At 41.0% G+C, this 24180-nt stretch overlaps 1 protein-coding gene across 1 annotated transcript in view; it reads right to left on the bottom strand.

The window, feature by feature from the left end:
- Positions 1-12712: 12712 nt before the first annotated feature.
- Positions 12713-24180, bottom strand: part of LOC126253058 (uncharacterized) — a 30202-nt gene continuing 18734 nt past the window's right edge. The window contains exons 2-3 of the mRNA XM_049954145.1: positions 14794-15255; positions 12713-13035 (exon numbers count right to left, since the gene is read on the bottom strand). Of these exons, the coding sequence (XP_049810102.1) occupies positions 12926-13035; positions 14794-15255 (572 nt within the window). The 3' untranslated portion in view covers positions 12713-12925. The remainder of the gene's footprint in view (positions 13036-14793; positions 15256-24180) is intronic.

Here is a 24180-nt window from a genome sequence, read left to right as displayed (position 1 = left end):
TTAACGTAAACATAGTTCGTGCAGCACCACTTCTGGTCTTCATCGACTCTCCGTTTACAGACTGTGATCAGATGCTATACGCTGTGGAGTTCGTAAGTCTCATTATACAGGCAATAGTACACCGAATACGTTTTACGTTACCAGGTCGCAGCGAGAAACTCACCGTCGGCGGTATCGACTTACCGATCGGCAGCAGTGACAGCGGGAGCGATGACGATGACGACGACGACGACGACAACGACAAGGACAACAGCACGAGGACGACGATGACGGCGATCGTGCTGAAGACGGTGGTGCTGGGCGTGCTGGCGCTCAAGGTGATGGCCGTGCTCATCGCCAAGGTGGCCGTCATCATGAAGGTGACGGCGGCCGCCGCCGTGCTCGCGCTGCTCTTCTTCCACGGCTTCCAGAAGGACATCTCCTACCAGGTGGGCCGCGGCAGCCTCAGCGTACCAGCAAAGCCGTCAGCCACTTAGAACTGTATCACTTTCTTACGTAACTTTCTCCTTGTTTGCTCTCCAGTCGTACTCACCTGTAGAAAACTTAGTAGTAAGAAACCTACCTTACAGCTACGCTATTAATCAAACTTAGTGATTTGATGTGTATGCTTAATGAAGCTGTGAACTAAAATTTGTACCAAGGCCAAGATTCGAGCACAGGTCTGCTAGCCGGCCGTAGTGGCCGAGCGGTTCCAGGCGCTACAGTCTGGAACCGCGCGACCACTACGGTCGCAGGTTCGAATCCTGCCTCGGGCATGGATGTCTGTGATGTCCTTAGGTTAGTTAGGTTTAAGTAGTTGTAAGTTCTAGGGGACTGATGACCTCAGAAGTTAAGTCCCATAGTGCTTAGAGCCATTTTTTGGTAGTATTTCGAACAGTGTCTTGACAGCAGAGTGTAATGTGTGTGTGTGTTACTGTTTTTGCCTTTTATACCACTATATCCTGAGTAGACAAAAGAGCTAAAGATTTTTATACTACAGCTGCTTGGCCTTATTGGTTAGCATCCGTGAAGAACTGTTACTATATTTAACAATTATAGATCTAAAAGCCCTCTACCTTCGTTATTACTCCAAATTCGGGGCTCACAGTAGAGAGAATCTCGCAAGAAGCCGAAAGCAGCTTCAAACAGTGTTCTTCGCTTGGTTGACTTCAAGTCAACACACACTTCCTTGGAGTTGTCATCATTAACTCATATATGTAAACTGTAAACTTAGTTCTCATTGCGTTAGGTCATTATCGATCCCATTTACAGGATGAGCTCTAGACTTATCATTAAATCTATGCAGTAAGGAAAAATGTGGACTGGAATAAACGGCGACATGCGTCATGTAGAATGGGCACCATCCGCAAAATGGAACAATGTATGCTGTGAAGAAAACTAAGACCGCAGACTCGAGTAGAAAAATTCACTCTACGCGATGGTCTACCGGTTTTGGCCAAACATGTTTGCTAGTTGACAATCTGAATTGCAACGTTTGTTTAAAATTAAGGAATGTTTAGTCTTGATGAATCTGAAAATCATTCTGCAGCACGAGCGGAAATAATTATCGTAGCTTTTCGTTCAGTAACATAACAGACCCACTTGATTGAAAATGCAATGTACAGTTGTATGTAGTTGTGTAACGCACGAAAGAGTTGTATAGCAGCAGCAGAAGATATGAGATTTTGTTTTCTCGTCCGCTTATAGCCGAAGATACAAGCTGTAGCATTTCTACGAAGAAAACTTTCAATCACGAGGTTCACTATAGAAAGTTTTCACCAAAAATATTTTTCCTTATATATATAAGACTTTTTTGTCAGCATTTATAAAACTTGCAGGCAAGTTAGTCTATAGGAACTTATGTTAACCAACCCACAACTTATCTGCGCACAACATTTTCTCGTACTTGTATTGAATCGTCTCTATGAGAGCAATGCACCACATTCGCTGACCCATGTGGCACCTTTGTGTTAGGGAATACATCTGGCGCATTGCCCACCATAAACACGAACCTTTTGAGGCCGAAGATACACTGTCTGATAAGTGATGTGTGACGTAGCATAGGCTTCGAGGGTTAGAGCCAAAGTGGATTCTGTGCTGGTTGTACATCTAACGCCTGGTCGTAGTTAGTTGTTGATTTGTCCTGTTATACGGTGACGATTGTTTCCACTCCCAAAAAGTCTTCTTCATATACACAAAATGAACGGCGAAATGCAGCTCCCAACCCATCTGCCGCACGGGTTGGCCGCGCGGTCTAGGACGTCATGTCACGGTCCTCCGCGGCTCCCCCCCGCCGGAGGTTTGGTTCCTCCCTCGGGCATGGGTGTGTGTGTTGTCTTTAGCGTAAGTTAGTTTAAGTTAGATTAAGCAGTGAGTAAGCTTAGGGACCTATGACCTCAGTAGTTTGGTCCCATAAGATCTTACCACAAATTCCCTTTCCATCTGCTTCTATAATAAAAGTGTTTTCTTGTATCTCCTCTAAACACACTTAAATTTTGTAGACGTCGATTTTGTACAGCCTTCATAATTTATCCACCACGTCGCGTGCTTGCAACACCTCCACACTATATTCAGTCTCGCTGCGGCCAGTGGACGCAATGTTTCGGTTCATCGATGTGTGTTACTTGTCATATTCTAATTCACTATGAAATTATAGACAACATGCAGCCTCAACAATCCAATCAAAGACTGCTGTCTACTCAGCTTCCTTCAGGCAAAATAAGTGGTCCTATGCTGTTGTATCACGAATACAACGTGCTCAGTGGAAGGCATTACCGAGACAGTGTTGACATGACGCTAGAAATGGCCCGAGGGTATCTAATTCTCGTCAACCATTTACAAGTAAATATGGTGTAATTTTCTCTGTGTACACGAAGGATATCTGTAAATTCTGGGAACGTCCCTCAAAGTGGGCAGATGTAAACTCTGTCCCTAACAAACTGGTGCGGGAAGAAATCTCTGTGTGAGATACAGGAAGCACTGTGAGTATCAGCAGTAGATGTCCCCTTTGGCCGATGTTTGACCACTCTAATAAGTGAAAGAAAACGAGCGCCTCTGTTCCTTCTGTTGAATCGTGTGGCATTAACAAACGTCCTATGTTCAGATACTTTAGTCCCATTGCAGTTTGTAAGAAAAAAGTAGTGGCTGAACTCAGGTCGTTGGTAAGCAGTACAAAACACTTCTACATTTTGGATGTCACATGCAGTATCAGAGACGACATGGGGTTTCTGGGCTCAGTTGACCCAGGAACTGTAGCTGTCTGTGTTTCTAGACAGATGAAATAATACTGCTTCTTCCCTCATGATGCTTCATTGTTACAAACCATCATCGTGTTCGGCAACAGTTATGATTATTAAAAAAGCCTTAAGGAGACAACAGACCGAATTCCTAAGACTCTTGCAGTTAGTAGGAGAAGCTGTGCTGACAGCTGTAACTGTTGTCTGATTCTTCACATTGGTTTCTGTGATCATCGTACGACAGTTCATCATTTACAACAGGTCGCTTTGGCGACCTTCTTTTTGATCGCAAATGCATACTCCGTACCAAAATTCTTCTAACCATCGTCGATTTGGTGTTACGGTGATGACATCCAAATTCCCTTGAATGTACTGAAGCAATGGTGGTAGCTCCCATAGCAGCAGCTGCAGTGTATCAGAGTACCGTGACTTGACACAGCTTCTCAAGGGAAGGAACTTAGTAGCTTTAGCTTCAACTCCTGTATTTCATGCCGAGATGTTCGCCGAGTTGGTAACCCTTATCTCACAGCTGCCATTAAAACAAAGGAGCTTTCCGCATTGGCAGGATCTTCTCGTGAAATTTCAGTCACAAACTTTCTCCTCAGAGTGTGAAAATGTTTCGCTGCGCCCACCTGCATAGAGAGAAATGATCATCATAACAAAATAAGCGAATTAAAACTCGCACGAAAAATGTAAGTGTTCGTTTTCCCCACGCACAGTTCGAGAGTGAGCCGTAGAGGAGTAGTTTAAAGGCGCTACGATAAACCCACTGCCAGACACTTAATTGTGAATTGCAAAGTAATCATGTATATGTGACTGTAGATGAATTTCAGCAATATCATCCTTTCTACGAATTCATACTCATTCAGAACGCCACTAGGACACAAACCACTGTAGGAGCTAAAACAAAATTTGATCCTGGATCCCTGTGTCTGGTAAGCCGTAGGCTACCAATTACGAAATAATAATACGCGCATAAACTTACTCGTGGTCTAGGGCTAGCATCTTTAGTTACTAACAAAAACATTATCGGCCCTGGGTAAATTCTGACTAATAATCAGGATTGGCGAACGAAGACTTCCGGCATAAGAAGTCACCCTCATTCTGGCAACGCCATTGTCAAAGAGAGCGGAGGAAGGACGAAGGTTCAGAACACTCTTTGTCCTTGGGACAGGCGGAAGAATCAGAAATGATCAACTCCATGACAAAGAAGAGGGCAATGGAAACCACTGCATTAAAGACATATAACGTGCATCCACAGGACATGTGGTCTGTAAATGAAAAAGTCTCATGATGATCTCTCCATTGGCAAAAGATTTCGGAATGGACCCCATTCGCATCTCAGGGAGAGGACTGCCAAGGGGGTGGTGACGATGAGAAAAAGATTGGATAACCAACAAAATGATAATATGTGGAATGTCAGAAGCTTGAACGTGGTAATGCAAACGCTCCCTCTATATATAGTAGGGGTCTGTGAAGTGAAATGGAAAGAAGACAAGGATTTCTGGTCAGATGAGTATAGGGTAATATCAACAGCAGCAGAAAGTGCTATAAAACGGAGTGGTGTTCGTTATGTATAGGAAGGCAGGGCAGAGAGTATGTACAGTGAACAGTTCAGTGATATGGTTATCCTTACCAGAATCGGCAGTAAAGCAACACAGACGACGATAGTCCAGGTTTACATGTCAACTTCACAAGTTGAACAGATAGAGAAAGTATATGACATTATTGAAAGGGTAATACAGTACATAAAGGGAGAAGAAAATCTAATAATCATGGGGGACTGGAATGCAAGTTGTTGGGGAAGGAGAAGAAGAAAATGTTACAGGAGGATGTGGGCTTGGGATAAGGAATGTGACAGAAGAAAGGCTAACTGGGTTCTCTAATAAATTTCAGCTAGTAACAGCGAATATTCCGTTCAAGAATCACAAGAGATGTAGGTATACTTGGAAAGGCCGGGTGATACGGAATATTTCAGTTAGATTACATCATGATGAGATAGAGATTCCGGAATCAGATACCGGATTATGATCTGTACCCATGAACAGATAAGGATTCAGATCACAATGTATTAGTTATGAACAGTAGGCTGTAGTTCAAGACAATAGTCAGGAAGAATCAATACGCAAAGAAGTGGGATACGGAAGGACTAAGGAATGACGAGATACGCTTGAAGTTCTCTAAGGCTATAAATACAACAATAAGAAATATCTCAGTAGGCAGTGGAGTTGAAGAGGAATGGACATTTCCAAAAAGAGCACTCACAGAAGTTGGAAAGAAAAGCATAGTTTCAAAGAAGTCAACAGCGAAGAAACAGTGGGTCACAGAAGAAGTACTTCACTTGATCGATGAAAGGAGGAAGTACAAAAGTGTTCAGGGAAATTCAGGAATACAGAAATGCAAGTCTCTGAGGTATGAAATAAATACGAAGTGCAGTAAAGCTGAGACAATATGGCTACGTGAGAAATGTGAAGAAATCGAAAAAGAAATGATTGTCGGAAGGACTGACTCAGCATATAGGAAAGTCTAAACAACTTTCGATGAAATTAAAAGTGAGGGTGGTAACATTGATATTGCAACGGGAATTCCACTGTGAAATGCAGAGAAGAGAGCGGATAGGTGGAAAGAGTACATTGAAGGGCTCTGTGAGAGGGAATATTTATCTCATGTGATAGAGAAGAAACTGGAGTCGATTTAGAAGAGATAGGAGATTCAGTATTAAAATCAGAATTTAAGGAGCTTTGGAGGACTTAAGATCAAATAAGGCAGATGGGATGGATAACATTCCACCAGAATTTCTAAAATCATTAGGGGAAGTGGCAACAAAACGACTATTCTCGTTGGTGTGTTGAATGTTTGAGTCTGGCGACACACCATCTGTGTGTCGGAAAAATATCATCTACACAATTCCGAAGACTGCAAGAGCTGACAAGTGCCAGAATTATCGCACAATCAACTTAACACCTCATTCATCCAAGTTGCTGAGAAGACTAATATACAGAAAAGCAGAAAAGAAAATTGAAGATGTTTTGGGTGAAAATCAGTTTAGCTTTAGGAACGTTAAAGGCACCAGAGAGGCAATTCTGATGTTGCGATTGATAATGGTAGCAAAACCAAAGAAAAATCAAGACACATTCACAGGATTTGTCGTCCTGGAAAAAGCATTCGACAATGTAAGATGGTGCAAGATGTTCGAAATTTTGAGAAAAATAGGCTAAGCTACGGTGAGAGAGGTTAATGGAATATAATACGTACAATCATTGTACGCTAATGAAACATGGACTGTAGGAAAAAAGAAACAGAAGCGAATCGAAGCTTTTGAGATCTAGTGCTTCAGACGAATGTTGAAAATTAGGTGAAGTGTTACAGTAAGGAACGAGGAGGTTCTGCACAGAATCGGAGAGGAAAGGATATATGGAAAACACCGACAAATAGAAGGGCCAGGATGATAGGACATACGTTAAGATATCATGAAATGACTTCCATGGTAGTAGAGGGAGCTGTAAAGGGCGAAAACTGTAGAGGAAGACAGAGATTGGAATACATTCAGCAAAGAGTTGAAGACGTAGGTTGCAAGTGATACTTTGAAATGAAGAGGTTTTCACAGAAGAGGAATTCGTTGTGGGCCGCATCAAACCAGTCAGAAGACTGATGACTTAGAAAAAAAATAGTTCTCCCCACCGAGCGACGTTAAATGTTAACTTGTCACAGCCTCATTTCATCAAATACTGTACTTACAGTAAAAAAAAATTATCATAAGCAACTAACACATTACTCGTTACACATTACACGTGACTCATTTGTCGTTAAACATTCACTGTGTTCATTGTCATCGATCATCTTCCATACAGTGCCGACTTTACCCCATTTGATTTTAAGCTGTTTCGAAAACTTAATGGATACCTTCGACGACTTCGCTTTGCTAGTGATGAAGGTTTGCAAGCAAAGGTGAGGTTAGTGGTCAGTCAACAAAGTCAAACAGTCTACAGTGACAATACCCACAAACTGCTCTCTCGCTGAGAGAAATTTATTCGTCTTCAGGGAGTCAATGTTGAGACATAAATATGTAGATATGCAGAGTCTAGGTTTAGACAGTCAATAATGTTTGTTTTATTTAAAAACCTTTAAGATATTTCACATAAAAAATTCGGAGGCATTACTTTCCAGCACGCCCTCGTACAGTTGTTTATGTACGAGTAGCTAATACTTATACTTCTGTCTTAAACGGTCAATTTTACTTAAAATTCTGCGTCCTAAATATAACAAACTAGCTTTTGTCCGCAGCTTCACCTGTTACGCATCTGTAGCAACCACAAATTTCATACATATTCGTATTTAATACATGTATGCATATTTCACACATAATTGTACACATATTTCATCTGTAGCTGTAGCGAATTAAGTTTCACGTGAATCCTCAAGAAATTTGTAAGTACACCTAGGTAAGCGTCACTCTATCTATTCCGTGCCTCCACCCCTAGAGGTAGTAGGGAAATCTAACTTAAACAGTATTTTTATACAACCCCCTCCCGTCTTCTAGGTGTGAAACATCTTGGGGACTGTCACCAATGAACATATTAACCCCAAAAACTCTGAATTTGATACTTCCTTATATCGACCGTTACCCAATATTATGGTGGACATACGTTACGCTATAGTCTTTTTATATGAAAAATGTGTGAGGTCTATCCAGAATTTCGTTGATATTCCTTAGTTTTTCTTCTTTGTCACTTCCTTTTAACTCCCACTTCCACCACTATGAGAGGTAGAGCGTTTCTATCACCACAGTATTTCTATCCACATAGCAAGTGATATACTGTATATATCAAGTTTGGTAGATATCGATCCAGCGATTTACATACATGCAATTCATTTGATAAGTACGAGTATATAGGTTTCTTTTTCTGATCCTGAACCTTCGAGGGACTAAGCCGATATTATTCCTCTGTACAGGTGGTGACTCAGCAGAATAAGCCTGACTCTTATGAACCCGACCCGCACTCCCATCAGGAAGAGTACGGTGGTGATTCGTACTCCAACATCGGTGGTGGCGGCGGTGGTGGTTATGGTGGTGGTTATGGTGGTGGCGGCGGCGGCGGCGGAGGTGGCGGCGGTGGCGGCGACTGGGGACGCAACGGAGCAGCACACAACATGGCCTACAGGGCTCAGCGCCGCAAACAGAACGGTGAGTGATAGACTGGCAACTAGCATCACGCTGTGGTTGTGCTAGACGCTGCTCTTCAGCTTTAAGAACTGTTTTCCAGGTTCCCTTCACAATACTGATACGTTGCCTCATTTGCATGTCGTTCACTATGTGTCACTTCTTCTGTAGTGAAAAAAATGTCTTGTTGTTACATCTTACCACCGATTTTTGTATTGTTGAGTCTATGAGTTTTTGACTTAAAATAACTTATTTTTACTCACAGTGTCAAATTTTTTCGGCTGGTTTATCCACGAAAAATGATGAATGGCTACCCAAGATGTCTGCCATTAGCTACAATGTTGCCAACCCAAGACAAATCCCGAGCTTTACATCTTACACTAACTGAATCTTCTTCCCTCACTTTCCGGTATTGCTTGTTCGTTTTGCCAGCGTGGCTCTGTACAGGGGTTATTCATTAAGTATTCCCAGAGTTTATGAAAACGACCTCATGGAAACTATAAGACACACAGACAACAGACACATAGCAGTGGAAAAATGCGTCACTTAATGTCCGCACATTATTGACTCTCAGTATGGCTACTGTTAGCCCGTCCGGTTAGCCGTGCGGTCTAACGCACTGCTTTCTGGGCGGAAAGGCGTACCGGTCCCCGGCACGAATCCGACCAGCGGATTAGTGTCGAGGTACGATACGCCGGCCAGTCTGAGGATGGTTTTTAAGCCGGTTTTCCATCTGCCTCGGCGAACGCGGGCTCGTTCCCCTTATTCCGTCTCAGCTACACTATGTCGGTGATTGATGCACAAAAACTGTCTCCACGTACGCATTCACTACTGACGTACTTGGAACTGAGGGCGCATCGGTCGCTCGCCTGTATTCTTGAATCCCGTCAGAAAGTGTCCTGCTGTTCTATCGGCCAGACTACTTGCTTACGAAACTATTCTGAGATGCTCCGTGTGTACGACAGTCGAAAAAATGGCAATAGTTTCTGTTTATTATAACGTGACCGTGATTTTTGCTAACGTCCGCGGGAGGCCAAGTGCATTAATATCGTGGTTGGGTAGTAAAGTGATACACAGCTGTATGGGTAGCTTTAGTGATGACATTCTGCCGAGCTGTACGCGTAACGGCAGCAGCCACGTAACACTACTTTTGCATCTGTACACAGGTACAGTCGTGGACAAAACGAGCGAGACACCTCGCCTTTTCCTTATGCTGATCCGCACAGCTTTGAAGTCTGCTACACAGCATAACAGGCTAGGCGACGAACTGCTACCAACATACTACGCACAGGCGTGAAATTGAAAACCATCCGAACTTTGTCAGACTGTTTTCCATCATGTGTAAGACTATATTAATGTTGATTAGTGTGTTAAACACAACACGTAAATATAAGATGTAAATGACAGAAGAAACTCTTATTAGCATTAATTGTACTAATAAAAATTAATTCCAGCTTATCGAGATAACATAACGGTTTTAGTAAGACAAAGTACCCCACATCGTTACGAATTAGCAAAATATTACGCGCATTCGGCCACGAAACGGTATGTGTCATCGTTCAGACAAGTCACACTGGATTACCGTTGCTGACCTACCATGAATGTGTGCAAATTTAGCATGGCGTGAAGATTCATAACGATATTCTGTTAAAAATTATTCGGTGCCACACTTAACTCAATTCAGTTATTGACAGAAGCGGAAAAAGTAGGCAGTAGCAAGTATGAAATTCTACAAGAATTTCATATTGATATCCACAGGGCGCTGGTACAGAATAAAGGTAGCAATAACACGTATTGGGGGCGCGAGAATTTCTTAAAACACAAACAGCAACATATATCTGTTATAAGCATTACACAAGCAAGTGCTTTCGCTACATAATTAGTTTTTAACCCTGACATTGTAACACATTGTCAGCTGGGAACTGACTACAGAAAGTATAATTTCTGGAAACAATTCGACTGAAAACATATCCTCAGGTAATTAGCACATTGGCAGAAAATTTCCTGGAACCTTGTTTTCAGTGTGGCGTTTTCATACATTTAGTGTGTACTCTGGCAATGATTAAAACAGTTACTACGGTTTTAATCCATCGCTGTCTGACATGAAATTAGACACTCGAGTGCGAAAGTTACAATAATCGTTTGGGAATTGGAATTAAATAGGTATATGACTGCAAAGCTCAGACACAAATAAAGACGACGTCATTGGGTCATCAATTGTGAATCCAGATAAAGATAAGGTTATATGTCTAATGTAGCCTCATAGAAAAAAAATTGTTTTCATCTAAGTGTGACTTACAAAACTTAAGAAATACTGAAAAAACAAAGAAGTTACAAGAATACCGTGTGAAATAGAGGTAATTATTCATCGTTAAATGAAAGACGAACACATCTTTAGCTTTTTATTCCTGATGTTCTTAGCTAGGATGTAATTGCAAAGTAAATAATTCGCCTACTTCTGTTTCTTCCAGGTTAAATCGTCGACCATCCCTCAAAGAGTAATGGATGCCGTTTACTGACCGAAGATCTCATTCCAGTGACAGAATCATGGACCTGTTCACAAGGTAACAACAGATAACACAGTGTTTTCCACCACTACACCATTTTTGTTGAGAAAAGAATGAGCGTCAAAACATATTTACAAGTGACTGTCAGCATTAATACAGCTCCACAAGGACAATGGTGGAAGCCCAATGGAAAGATTGACTATTGAACTAGACTCTCAATTCTCTATGCACATTCGAAGCATACCTACAAGAAAGTGTGAAGTGACCATCAGAGTGGGAGCTGTGAAGAAGCGACACTGTATGCAGAGATATATTGCTCTTCAGTTGTAATGTGTGAGTGTTTATTCCATACACTCACATGTTAGTTGACACTGAAATGTATCACTCATCGCCATATTTCCATTGACATCGTTATTTATTTATTTATTTGTTATGAAACAGTTTTATATTAAACTGAAAAATACAAAGAATTTTAGTTCTTTTGAAAGAAGCAATTATTCATTGTACGTCGCATTTTGACAGCTACAATTATGTACTCTTGAAATTTGTAACGTCTAAGAAAGAACACCACTGGAGAATGTTGGAATTTAAGCATAAAATGCCTAATCATACTGTAAACATTTACGTAGCTGGTATATTTTAACATAGAATACTGCACCATATTGCCAGCTACAATATATATTAGCTGATACGTTTTTAGATAAATAAGAATGACTATTACTAGCGCAACGGAAAGCATATTACATGCTATTTGTTACAAACCACAAGGAATCACAGCATAAGTTAATATTACTTTTTAAAGGCAGCGATGCTTCCTATGAAATTTACTACGACAGAAGAAATCGAAAGCAAATCCTGAACCTCCTTCTGCAAGTGTAAACGAGTTAAATCTCGTCATTGGCTAGTAGTGCTGAATATAATGCTTATTTTAACGAAACAGTCTTGTGGATATGATAACTTTGTCTGCTTTTATGAACTGCATTACTATTTGTTGAAGGACATTGTAATGGTCCCTCCTCAGCTGTTGTTTACACGTATTCACGTCGTTTAGTTTCACATGAATAGCCAGTTTGGACCATACAAGCCATTATAAAATGGTATGGGTGCCAACATGTCTTAATATGTCAAAATATTTAGCAGCGTAGATTGAAGTTCCGAAATCAACACACAATACATGCAGACATCAAATTTAAAATAGAGTCTTTACGGAATACAGTAATGATCACCATTGTGTCTATTACTACGTTGTTAGACACTGCATATGCTCACTTTCATAGTTACAAAACCAATAGATTCTTTGATTTTACAGCACTAAAAAGTAAAACAAAAGAAAAGTTTAGTTCTTTCCATCTGTAAATGTGTATACTAAGTAAAACAACGCCATAAATCTTTTTCTGTATTCTCAACACGCACTATTTAAAGAAACACGGGTGTTATTAGTATTTATCCATGGATTTGGAAAATTTATTGTACATTATCTTCCTCAAATACACATTAAGAAAACTGCTTGTTTATTGAAAATTATGTTACAGTAATTAGTCAACGGCACTGTTTTTGATTCTTTCAAACATATTACAAGTAGTGAACAAAGTTAAGTATCATACAGAGACTATATATGCTGCATCCAGGCAAAGTATGCAGTCCTGTACAAACGAAGGTCCATACAACGTAATGAATCTTTGAAGTAGCTGTTTCGTTGCTTCAGTCTCCTGAAATTAAATGTTATCTCAGGCCAGCTTGCTGAATTGTGAGCTGAGAGAAAATTACTCGATGATTAAATAATAAATAAATAAGTGTTTAAACGAGAGACACAAGAGTGCTGCCCTTAACTGATGGCAGCACGTCCATACAACATAACGACTCTTTGAAGCAAATGTTTCGTTGCTTCAATTCCTTGGAATTAAATATTATCTCAGGGCAACTTACTGAAATTTGAGGGAAGAAAAAGTTTACTCGATGATTAAATAAATAAATTAATTAATAAATAAGTGTATAAACGAAAGACTCAGAGCACTGATGGCTCGCATCTCGCGAACGTGTTCTTAACTGGTGGCAGCATGTCCCGTGGACACCACCTTGCGGTACACCACCACAGGCGCGTGGTGTGACTGGCTCTTGACCAGGGTGATGCCACCTGTTGGTACCGGGCGCACTGAAACGCAGAGACACACGTAACAATTTAGTGAGAGAACAGCATGTTTCCAAGAATCTAAAGGCTATTCAGTCTGTAAACTGCCCAGCAAACTAAAAATGTTATGGTTAGTTGACATTACACCTAGGACATCTTTGAGGTATGCAGACAACCTTGTAGATAGGGCAAGCACAGTTATGCGTAATCATCTTGGGTATTACTAAACCGTTTCAGCTGTATTTAGTCCTTTAGTTTTAGATCAATAATGGTTTAGTGGCTCTAAGAATTACATTTTCAGGTGAAAATCTGTATAATAATAAATCAAGAAGGAATAACAACCCTGAGACATATTCCGATATGATAATTTTCTAAAATTGTTTAAAGATTTTTAAAATTTCAAAAAACTTTAGAAAACGTTTGCATAAGAATGTTAAAATTTACTCAAATATTTTCAGGTTCTACTTTCCCTCAAAAACTGTTTGCTTGACGCAGTTTATCCAGATTACTTAGAAATCTCTCAATCTTAGATTTTTAATCTAGTTTTTCACATGCTTGCACCTTAACACTGGGTCACTATAGTACAATTTGTTTAGGCTCCATCCACCGTATTCGAGTGGAATCCATGCACCAGGCTCTTTTATTCATTGGCATATGGTCTTTTAGCAGTGTTTCTTTCGTCGGACAGCGAATGTTAGGTGCAAAGCCCCAGGCTTTTTAGCTCTAATGTTTTGATAATGTGAGAACAGGTATTTCAATATTCTTGTGCAAACTTTTTTTTAAAGATTTAAAACTTTAAAGATCTTAAAATAGTTTAAGAAAATTATCGTATTAGTGGATGTCTCAGGGCAGTTATCCTTCTTGATTTATTGTTATGCAGATGTTGACCTGAAGTTGCGGCTCTTAGTTCCATCTTCGTTACCTTAAAATTTTCAAAGGAAGTAGACTAGGCACCACTGCCAAATTGTTCTCTAAATCTGCAAGTGCTGTAAAAGTAAGCTGTGTGTCTTCAACCTGTCTTCTAAGGTAGGTCCTAGGTTCAGTGTTGCCTCACATGTTCCAACATTTCTCTGGAACCGAAACTGATTCTCCCAGAGGCCCTTCTACTGGCATGTTTCTTCGTTCTTTCACTAATATCCTGAAAAGCAGATTCCATTACGAAGTAGACCGTTTCGCTGAAAATGTCTATACCTTAATGATGGAATAGTGAGGATCCAGATGTAATGTTGCGTCGCAGTTTCAGCAACATTTATACAGATATACGAGAATAGTCACCAATAAAGCCGGCCGGGTTGTTCGAGCGGTTCTAGGTGCTACAGTCTGGAACCGCGCGACCACTACGGTCGCAGGTTCGAATACTGCCTCGGGCATGGGTGTGTGTGACGTCCTTAGGTTAGTTACGTTTAAGTAGTTCTAAGTTCTAGGGGATTGATGACCTCAGAACTTAAGTCCCATGGTGCTCAGAGCCATTTGAACCAGTTTTGAACCAGTCACAAGTAAGAAGTGGAAAAAACTATAGGTCTCCCATTACATGGTTGGTTCAATCAATTCATAGGTTGCAGGAAGGCGACCGCGTACCACTAATAGAACCAATAAAGCACTGCGATGTTCAAGTCAACCTCAGGGCCAGTGACAGCTTCACTTTTTAAGTGACGAAGTAGTGGCTTCTCCCTTTGTGATTAAGGAATAAAGAACACTTGATGCGGATCTCATGAGGAACTCGCGGTGAGAGAGAGGTTGGAGCAAGCAAATAAATGTGGGGATGGTTTATAGCTCACTCACCGTCCATCCTGGAGGTGGCATTCCGCGCTCCAGTGGCAGCTGGCACCGTTGCCGCCACTTGATTGGAATAATGCGCCTGAAGATCTTCTTGCTCCACTGGAACTGCCTCTGGTGATCTTCCAACTGCGTGGTAACCGTAGTCGGGATAGCCCTCCATAGAGGGAGCGAAGTGGTGTTCAGCTGCATAGGGGTTGTGGTGGTAGGGCGAGGGCTCCACCAGCGGCGAGTGTATCGGCTGCGCGTGGTGCAGGTAGGGCTGGTGGGAGGGGTAGCCACCCCCGCCCACGGCGGACAGCAGCGACTTGGCGGCCAGCAGCAGCGCCGCGCCCAGCGCCAGCTGGCTCAGCAGCAGCGCCTTCACCAGGAACAGCTTCACCGCCGTCACGCCGCCCATCACCACACTGGCGAGCACGAAGCCCAGCACCAGCGGCGCGATCACCTTGCTTGCGCGCCGCATGTATCCTGGAAGCAGCCACACAGCATCAGCATTGAGGCAACAATGGGAGTTAACACACAACTTGCCGAAAGAAGAAATAGGCTATATAAAGCAAATGACAGACAAAAAATATAGATGATATGTCCATGTGTCAATAAAGTTTACAACCCACAGGGATTCTTTGAGAAATGTGTGGGAGATACTAATGCTTCCTTTCTATTTTTTTTTTTGATTCATCTGTCTTCTGACTAGTTTGATGTGGCTCCCCATAATTTACTCTCGACGTTATTGTTATTTATTTATTTTCTACATTCTGATGTGTTGGGATGCTGTAAGATGCCTGTTGCTTGAGACGTTTTAAAAACCTGTTACTGCATCATACTTGCTTTTGCAGTTTCTATACACTGCAGTATCCAGTGGACTGAGACCTGCTTCTTACTAGCCAAGTCATAATAACTTACAGCTATATCTTGACCACTGTGCCCTGTTACACAGTGCACTCTTCGTACATTCTGATACAGAATGTGCAACGAAATCGACAGGTACTAGTAAAAATGCCAAGAACATCCTTGAGTTCCCAAGCCAGAATAAAAAGAGCTAAGTCAGTATGTTAACGTAGTCAAGCCCTAAGCTCAACGAGTTCGTCATCTCCTTCTTGGAAGCACTGTTTACGTCTTATGCTAATTATTTACGCTAAATCGGCGAGGCAATGAACGGTTTCTGAATAAGGAAAAACCAATTACAATGGAGCAAGTTAAATGACACACAACATCTCACCGTTGCAATGCATCACCACACAACTATCTCTCTGCCATCTCATGAGTGTCGACGATGAAATCTTGCTTGTCGACTGCTCCTGAATGTCCAGGGCCAAGAGTACTTCTTAAGCGGTATTGTCAGCCGACTGGTTCTCACAACAAATGTTTGAATCAAGCAGTCGTGGTCCAGTACCTCACTCCATATTACTTTGGTTCTTAACGTCATTTTATGGTAAATGCATCTTTGAAAAAGTAATTAATCTTTGCAGATGGTTTGGTCAGTTGTGTGAAAAGTTGGCATTAGCAGGAACAAAGGCTGTGAAGTGGAAGTGGCTGAAATTTGTGAAGATGTAAAGATGATTTAACAGTAATACCGTTTATTAACAACTCAGCTATTGAACGCAATCACTAAACTATTAAGTAATTTGTCCTAAAACAATCAATTTCAAAGAAAACGTTAATATAACTTTATTATTAATGGTTCAAAGTAAATAATAACAATCCCTAAAAATCAATATAAAGTGTTCTGTGAGAGGAATACTAGTATTAATAGTTCAAATAGTTCACTATCAGTGGACTACGTAATTGTACATGCGTATTACATGTCTTACAACCAATAAGGAGATCTAGCTCAATAATACTAAAAATCCTTCGTCAGGGACTAAACAACAAGCCAGCACTAAAACCCTAAACTAAAAAGGAATAGTAGTACAATTAAAAGTAAAATTGCACGGAATAAATACGTTAACATAATTGATGTGGTACATTGCAACGCATTCTTAAGCTAAAATATTACACGAATTCTAAACCTTCCTTGCAAACAAACTTGTTATATGGCAACATGAATAATATCAGAGCATAAGAATTTCACTAGTCCTAAGATAGCTAAATCTCAGTTCTGGAAGGTATCATAATACCATTATTAAAACTTGAGAATTTAAGAACAACGTTTTTACGGTGTAAAAACTAATTTTCCGTAAAGCCTTCCCACAAACAGTAACAAAGAGACTAAATAAAGTAAGTAAGCTCACTGTGTTATCGATATTGCATCTGCAGTCTCTAGTAGTAGATAGTGAACAACCACCAGCACAATTTCTAAACACAACGAGCACACAACTAAACCAATTAACTGTGGTAAACCACGAAATACATAACAAGTATCAAAGGTTGCTAACCACACACTGCAATAGTCCCTTCAGTAATACTGTGTCCAGAGTACTTAGCATTAAATACAGCAAGTCTCTGTAAGTCTATCTTTATAGAGATGGTTAAGGGACCACGGCTGTTCAATATACACACATTAAAAAAAGTTTTGCATCTGTACAGAAAATTGGAATAGAGATCAACAAAAACATCATTTCCGCCCTTTTTATTGCTCATGAAAACCACACATTGCATACTGTATTACCACACAGCGAGAACTTCAGCGGTGGTGGTCCAGATTGCTGTACCCACCGGTACCTCTAATACGCAGTAGCACGTCCTCTTGCGCTGATGCATGCCTGTATTCGTCGTGGCATACTATCCACAAGTTCATCAAGGCACTGTTGGTACAGATTGTCCCACTACTCAACGGCGATTTGGCGTAGATCCCTCAGAGTGGATGGTGGGTCACGTCGTTCATAAACAGCCCTTTTCAATCTATCCCAGGCATGTTTGATAGGGTTCGTGTCTGGAGAACATGCTGGCCACTCTAGTCGAGAGATTTCATTATCCGCCGAAGGAAGTCATTCACAAGATGTGCACGATAGGAGCGCTAATTGTCGTCCATGAAGACGAATGCCCCGCCGTATGCTGCCGATACGGTTGCACTATCGGTCGGAGGATCGCATTCACGTATTGTAGAGCAATTAAGGCGTCTTCCAGGACCACCAGCGGCGCACGTCGGCCCCTCCTAATCCCAACCCAAAACAGCAGGGAACCTCCACCTTGCTGCACTCGCTGAACAGTGTGTCTAAGGCATTGATCCTCATCAGGTTGCCTCCAAACACTTCTCCGACGATTGTCTGGTTGAAGGCATATGCGACACTCATCAGTGAAGAGAACTTGTTGTCAGTCCTGAGCGGTCCAATCGGCATGTTGTTGAGCCCATCTGTACCTCGCTGCATGGTGTCATGGTTGCAAAGATGGACCTCGCCATGGACGCCGGCAGTGAAGGTGCGCATCATAGAACCTATTGCGCACAGTTTGAGTTGTAACATGACGTCCTGTGGCTGATAAAAAAGCATTATTCATCATGGCGTTGCTGTCTGGGCTCCTCCGTGTCATAATCGGCAGGTAGCGGTCATCCACTGCAGTAGTAGCCCTTGGGCGGCCTGAGAGGCATGTCATCGACAGCTCCTGTCTCTCTCTGTATCTCCTCCATGTCCGAACAACATCGCTTTGGTTCACTCCGAGACGCCTGGACACTTCCCTTGTTGAGAGCCCTTCCTGGTGCAAAGTAACAATGCGGATGCTATCGAACCGCGGTATTGACTGTTTAAGCATGGTTGAACTACAGACAACAGGAGCTATGTACCTCCATCCTGGGGGAATGATTGGAAATGATCATCAGGCGGACCCCTCCGTCTAGTAGGCTCATGCATGGTAGTTTACATCTTTGGATGGGTTTAATGACATCTCTGAACAGTCAAAGGGAACGTGTCTGTGATAAAATATTCACAGTCAACGTCTATCTTCAGGAGTTCTGAGAACTGGGGTGATGCAAAATGTATTTTGATGTGGGTAAAATGTCGAATCAAAACGTCTTCAGCCACCTTCAGGTGTTTTGATTCGATATTTTAATCACAGCCATGTCTGTGCACTCCAGGCACAATCTACCTGTGATCGAGCAAAATGCTATCCGATCAACTATTCCTGTAACCAGCATAGCTCTCTCGATGTCGCCAGCCATCAGTTGCCTCTCAGATCCGCAAGTGTATGTTTTCAAACTAGGCTGCACCGTTGCTCTCCAATATACTCTTCCTGTCACGCAGATTACATGGACTGGTCTGTCCTCCTGGTACACGGTTATGCTACCACAATTTGTCAGGAGCCAATCGCCACCTGTCATTGCAGCCACACACTCCAAGTCTACAGAACCACTGCTCCCCGACATACTGCGGACAGAAAGACATTTGCTGGGCCCCTGCTACTTGCATACGGGGCCGCTTAGTTATGTTGTTAGTCACCAAACGCGACTCATCCAACAGGCGCATACCCAAAACCCAATCTCATTATGAGTAAGATTCACTGTAAATTTATTTGTTCGCTGATGCGACAGTTACCTTGCAGGCTTTGCCATCTGCTAGCCTGCTATATTACAGGAAGCTGTGCATGTTGTCTGTGATAGCTCCGTTGCTGTTTTCCTTGTAAGGTTCTCTAAATGCTACCTTTGCCGGCCAGTCGGGAATTCTACTTAGCGTCTGACGCCACATCCTACAGCGTGGGAACTCACGGACAACGCTGGTTAACCCTCGAGGCGAAACGAATGCCACATGCCTGCCGGTCAATCTCCAAGCTTTCTCAAACGACTTTACAGAAACTACTCAGTAAAAGAATTGGTCCTAACACATTTCAGAGCTTCATTTGTGAGTATCTTGACGAAATATCAATCATTTCGTTAAAGGTCACAGATATTGTGAAATTTTGAGTATAAATGAAGTACTGCAAGAATTTCGGAAAGTTCACATTGAAAAATAGGAGTCGCTACGAATTTGCGTTTGGTGCATGTTATGCGATATATTGTGCATATGAATTGTAGTTAACACATTAAATTATTCATTGATCTTAAGGAGGATATCGCTATCTGCTTCTGATCTAAAGAAACTGGCACGTGTGTATAGCACAGAGCTCCACTCAGATGTGCTAGAGTAAAAGTAACAACTGATTAATCTCTAACATCCCTTGTATCACATAAACGGTTTGAGAAATTGAAACAAGTCTTTGTCAAACGATGACATGGAAAGAGAAGTGTATTTACCATATAAATAATATGCAAAATTCCAATATCCACAACGATATTCAACCAACTATATATACTTTCAGTGAAAGAATATAGCTTTTACTGGACATCGATAGCTGGTGTAACCAGAATTACTGTGCTGTTTGCAACAGTGTAAGTGAAGAAGTTACATAATTATTTTTAATCTCTGATTCAGCTTAGTCATAAACTATCAATGTTTCTTTTCCTCTGTTCATAGTTTAATAATACACTGTTTCAGGATTCTGAAGCCATTTCAACTTTATTAGATTGTTGGTGAGATGAATAGCTGTAAGTATACTACGTTCTGGCGAAAGAAGCAGATTTTAACATGGTAACAAGAGAAGTCAAGTGTTATCCAAAGTTCATCACTGAAGAAAAAAGGCATAAGAACTCCAGGGAAAATAAGTCGCTACTTCTGTTGATACTTCGGGGAAATCCTGTACCCCAATGTATTTTTAATAATGAATGACTGTTGATGAGTCTGGCCAAAGGATTTCATTTCGTATCTCAGTCACCCAAGAAATCTAAAATAATCAACATCCTAGAGTAAACCGTCCTTCAGTTCCCATCCACATTCGAATGAAGGACTGTACCTTTCCGCCACAAACATATTTTACATTCCCAAAGATACCGAGTCTGTTTACACATTATTGAGTAGTATAGAGGATTCTGCAAACTGAAACATTTTCATATTTCTCAGAGCACTGAGATACAGAAACGAAATCCCCTGGTCAGTTTCAGTCCCAATCATTCATTATAAAAAATACACCAGGATACAGAATTCTCAGTGTTTTACACAGAATTTTAGCAGAAGCAGCGATTTATGATCCCAGATTTCTTATTTTATTTTTTTTATTGAAAGAAATGTTATCACTGATGAGTTTCAAGAAATGTGTAACTTATCTCCTCGCAATGATAAAATCTACTTCTTTTGACAAGACATAATATACTTTACAAAGATTCGTCTCATTAGCGTTCTAACACAGTGGAAATCCTGCAACAGTATATTTAAAATTAGCAACTGATGGTAAAACACATCAGTAGTTTATGAAAATGGCCATAAAAATAAACGTAGTTCCCTCAGGTATATTGTTCAAACTCAATGCAAGTTTCATTTAACCAGCTATTAGTGGCCCTTAAAAATTACATTATTTCATTGAAAAAAATCAACCTATATTTACTTGCATATTGCCCTAGATATGTCAGTTTGTCACATTAATCATATAGCAAAATACTCTCCTCTTTGCATGTTATCATTTGCAAAATCTTTTTTCGATTTTTCAAACTATTTATGAGACACGAGTGTGTTGTTAATATTTCATTCTGGCTGTTTCATTGGAGCGTGTGACCAGAACAACGTGAATTACGTACAATCCATTTCCCTTAAATTGGTAATAGACAGTAAATCTTTCCAAGTTTAAAGAATAATTACAGGGTAGTAATTCTCAGATAACGCCAGTTAACCCTCAAGACTAAACAATATGTCACACCCTGCCAGTCGATCTTCAATCTTTCTCAAAGTATTTTATAGAAACCGTTTGAAAAAAATGATTATCACATATCTTAAAGCTTCTTTTGTCATTTTTATGATGAACCACTTGTCATTCCGTTAATGGCCATAGTTACAGCAAGAAATTCGGAAAGTTTGCATTGAAAAATAAGTGTCACTATAAATTTTCATTTGGTGCAAATGCATATGCATGTGCATATTAAATGTAGCTCATACGTATAATTAATCTTTAAGGATGAATGGTACTTTTCTGGCTCCATATTATGTAAAAATCAAGACCTATTTTTTTCAGGAACTGTTTATAATGTGTATGTTTTACAGATTTTTGTGTTGATATCAGGTAATGCAGCACACTTTCTAAACAAATTATAAGTATTTTGAATATTTTTGAACCTGCTTAGTGTTATTATCTCCCCATGAAACATGGACCTTGCTGCTGGTGGGGAGGCTTGCGTGCCTCAGCGATACATATGGGCGCACCGTAGGTGCAACCACAACGGAGGCCAGACAAACGTGTGGTTCCTGAAGAGGGGCAACAGCTTTTTCAGTAGTTTCAGGGGCAACAGTCTGGATTATTGACTGATCTGGCCTTGTACCACTAACCAAAACGGCCTTGCTGTGCTGGTACTGGGAACAGCTGCAAGGAAGGGGAAACTACAGCCGTGATTTTTACCGAGTGCATGCAGCTTTACTGTATGGTTAAATGATGATGGCGTCCTCTTGGGTAAAATATTCCGGAGGTAAAATAGTCCCCTATTCGGATCTCCAGGCGGGGACTACTCAAGAGGTCGTCGTTATCAGGAGAAAGAAAACTAGCGTTCTACGGATCGGAGCGTGGAATGTCAGATCCGTTAACCGGGCAGGTAGGTTAGAAAATTTAAAAAGGGAAATGGATAGGTAAAAGTTAGATATAGTGAGAATTAGTGAAGTTCGGTGGCAGGAGGAACAAGACTTTTGGTCAGATGAATACAGGGTTATAAATACAAAATCAAATAGAGGTAATGCACGAGTAGGTGTAATAATGAATAAAAAATAGGAGTGCGGGTAAGCTATTATAAACAACATAGTGAACGCGTTATTGTGGCTAAGATAGACACGAAGCCCATGCCTATTACAGTAGTACAAGTTTATATGCCAAATAGCTCCGCAGAGACTGAAGAAATTGATGAAATGTATGATATAAAAGAAATAATTCAGATAGTGAAGGGAGACGAAAATTTAATAGTCATGGGTGACTGGAATTCGAGAGTAGGAAAAGGGAGAGAAGGAAACATAGTAGATGAATATGGGTTGGGGGAGAGAAATGAAAGAGGAAGCCGTCTGGTAGAATTTTGCACAGAGCATAAGTTAATCATGACCAACACTTGGTCCAAGAAGCATAAAATAAATGGTATACATGGAAGAATCCTGGAGATACTAGAAGGTATCAGATAGATTATATAATTGTGAGACAGAGATTTAGGAACCAGGTTTTAAATTGTAAGACATTTCCAGGGCCAGAAGTGGACTCTGACCACAATCTATTGGTTATGAAATGTAGATAAAAACTAAAGAAACTGCAAAAAGGTGGGAATTTAAGGAGATGGGCCCTGGATAAACTGACTAAACCAGTGGTTCTACCGAGTTTCTGGGAGAGCATAAGAGAGCAATTGAGAGGAATGGGGGAAAGAAATGTAGTGGAAGAAGAATGGGTAGCTCTGAGGGATGAAGTAGTGAAGGCAGCAGAGAATCAAGTAGGTAAAAAGACGAGGCCTAGTAGAAATCCTTGGGTAACAGAAGAAATATTGAATTTCATTGATGAAAGGAGAAAATATAAAAATGCAGCAAATGAAACAGGCAAACAGGAATACAAACGTCTCAAAAATGAGATCGATAGGAAGTGCAAAATGGATAAGCAGGGATGGCTAGAGGACAAATGGAAGGATGTAGAGGCTTATCTCACTAGGGGCAAGATAGATACTGCCTACAGGAAATTAAAGAGATCTTTGGCGAAAACAGAACCACTTGTATGAATATCAAGAGCTTAGATGGAAACCCAGTTCTAAGCAAAGAAGGGCAAGCAGAAAGGTGGAAGGAGTATATAGAGGGTCTACACAAGGGCGATGTACTTGAGGAAAATGTTATAGAAATGGAAGAGGATGTAGATGAAGATGAAATGGGAGATACGATACTGCGTGAAGAGTTTGATAGCCTCGGGATTAGACAACATTCCATTAGAACTACTGACGGCCTTGGGAGAGCCAGTCCTGACAAAGCTCTACCATCTGGTGAGCAAGATGTATGAGATAGGCGAAATACCCTCAGACTTCAAGAAGAATATAATAATTCCAATCCCAAAGACAGCAGGTGTTGACACATGTGAAAATTACCGAACTATCAGTTTAATAAGTCACAGCTGCAAAATACTAACGCGAATTCTTTATAGACTAATGGAAAAGCTGGTAGAAGCCGACCTCGGGGAAGATCAGTTTGGATTCCGTAGAAATGTTGGAACACGTGAGGCAATACTGACCTTACAACTTATCTTAGAAGAAAGATTAAGGAAAGGCAAACCTACGTGTCTAGCAGTTGTAGACTTGGCGAAAGCGTTTGACAATGTTGACTGGAATACTCTCCTTCAAATTCTAAAGGTGGCAGGGGTAAAATACAGGGAGCGAAAGGCTATTCACAATTAGTACAAAAACCAGATGGCAGTTATAAAAGGGGCATGAAAGGGAAG

Source organism: Schistocerca nitens, chromosome 4, assembly GCF_023898315.1.
Source record: "Schistocerca nitens isolate TAMUIC-IGC-003100 chromosome 4, iqSchNite1.1, whole genome shotgun sequence".
NCBI classification, from domain to species: Eukaryota; Metazoa; Arthropoda; class Insecta; order Orthoptera; family Acrididae; genus Schistocerca; species Schistocerca nitens.
The sequence above is the reverse complement of the archived record's forward strand: the minus strand, read 5'-3'. Positions and strand labels throughout refer to the sequence as shown.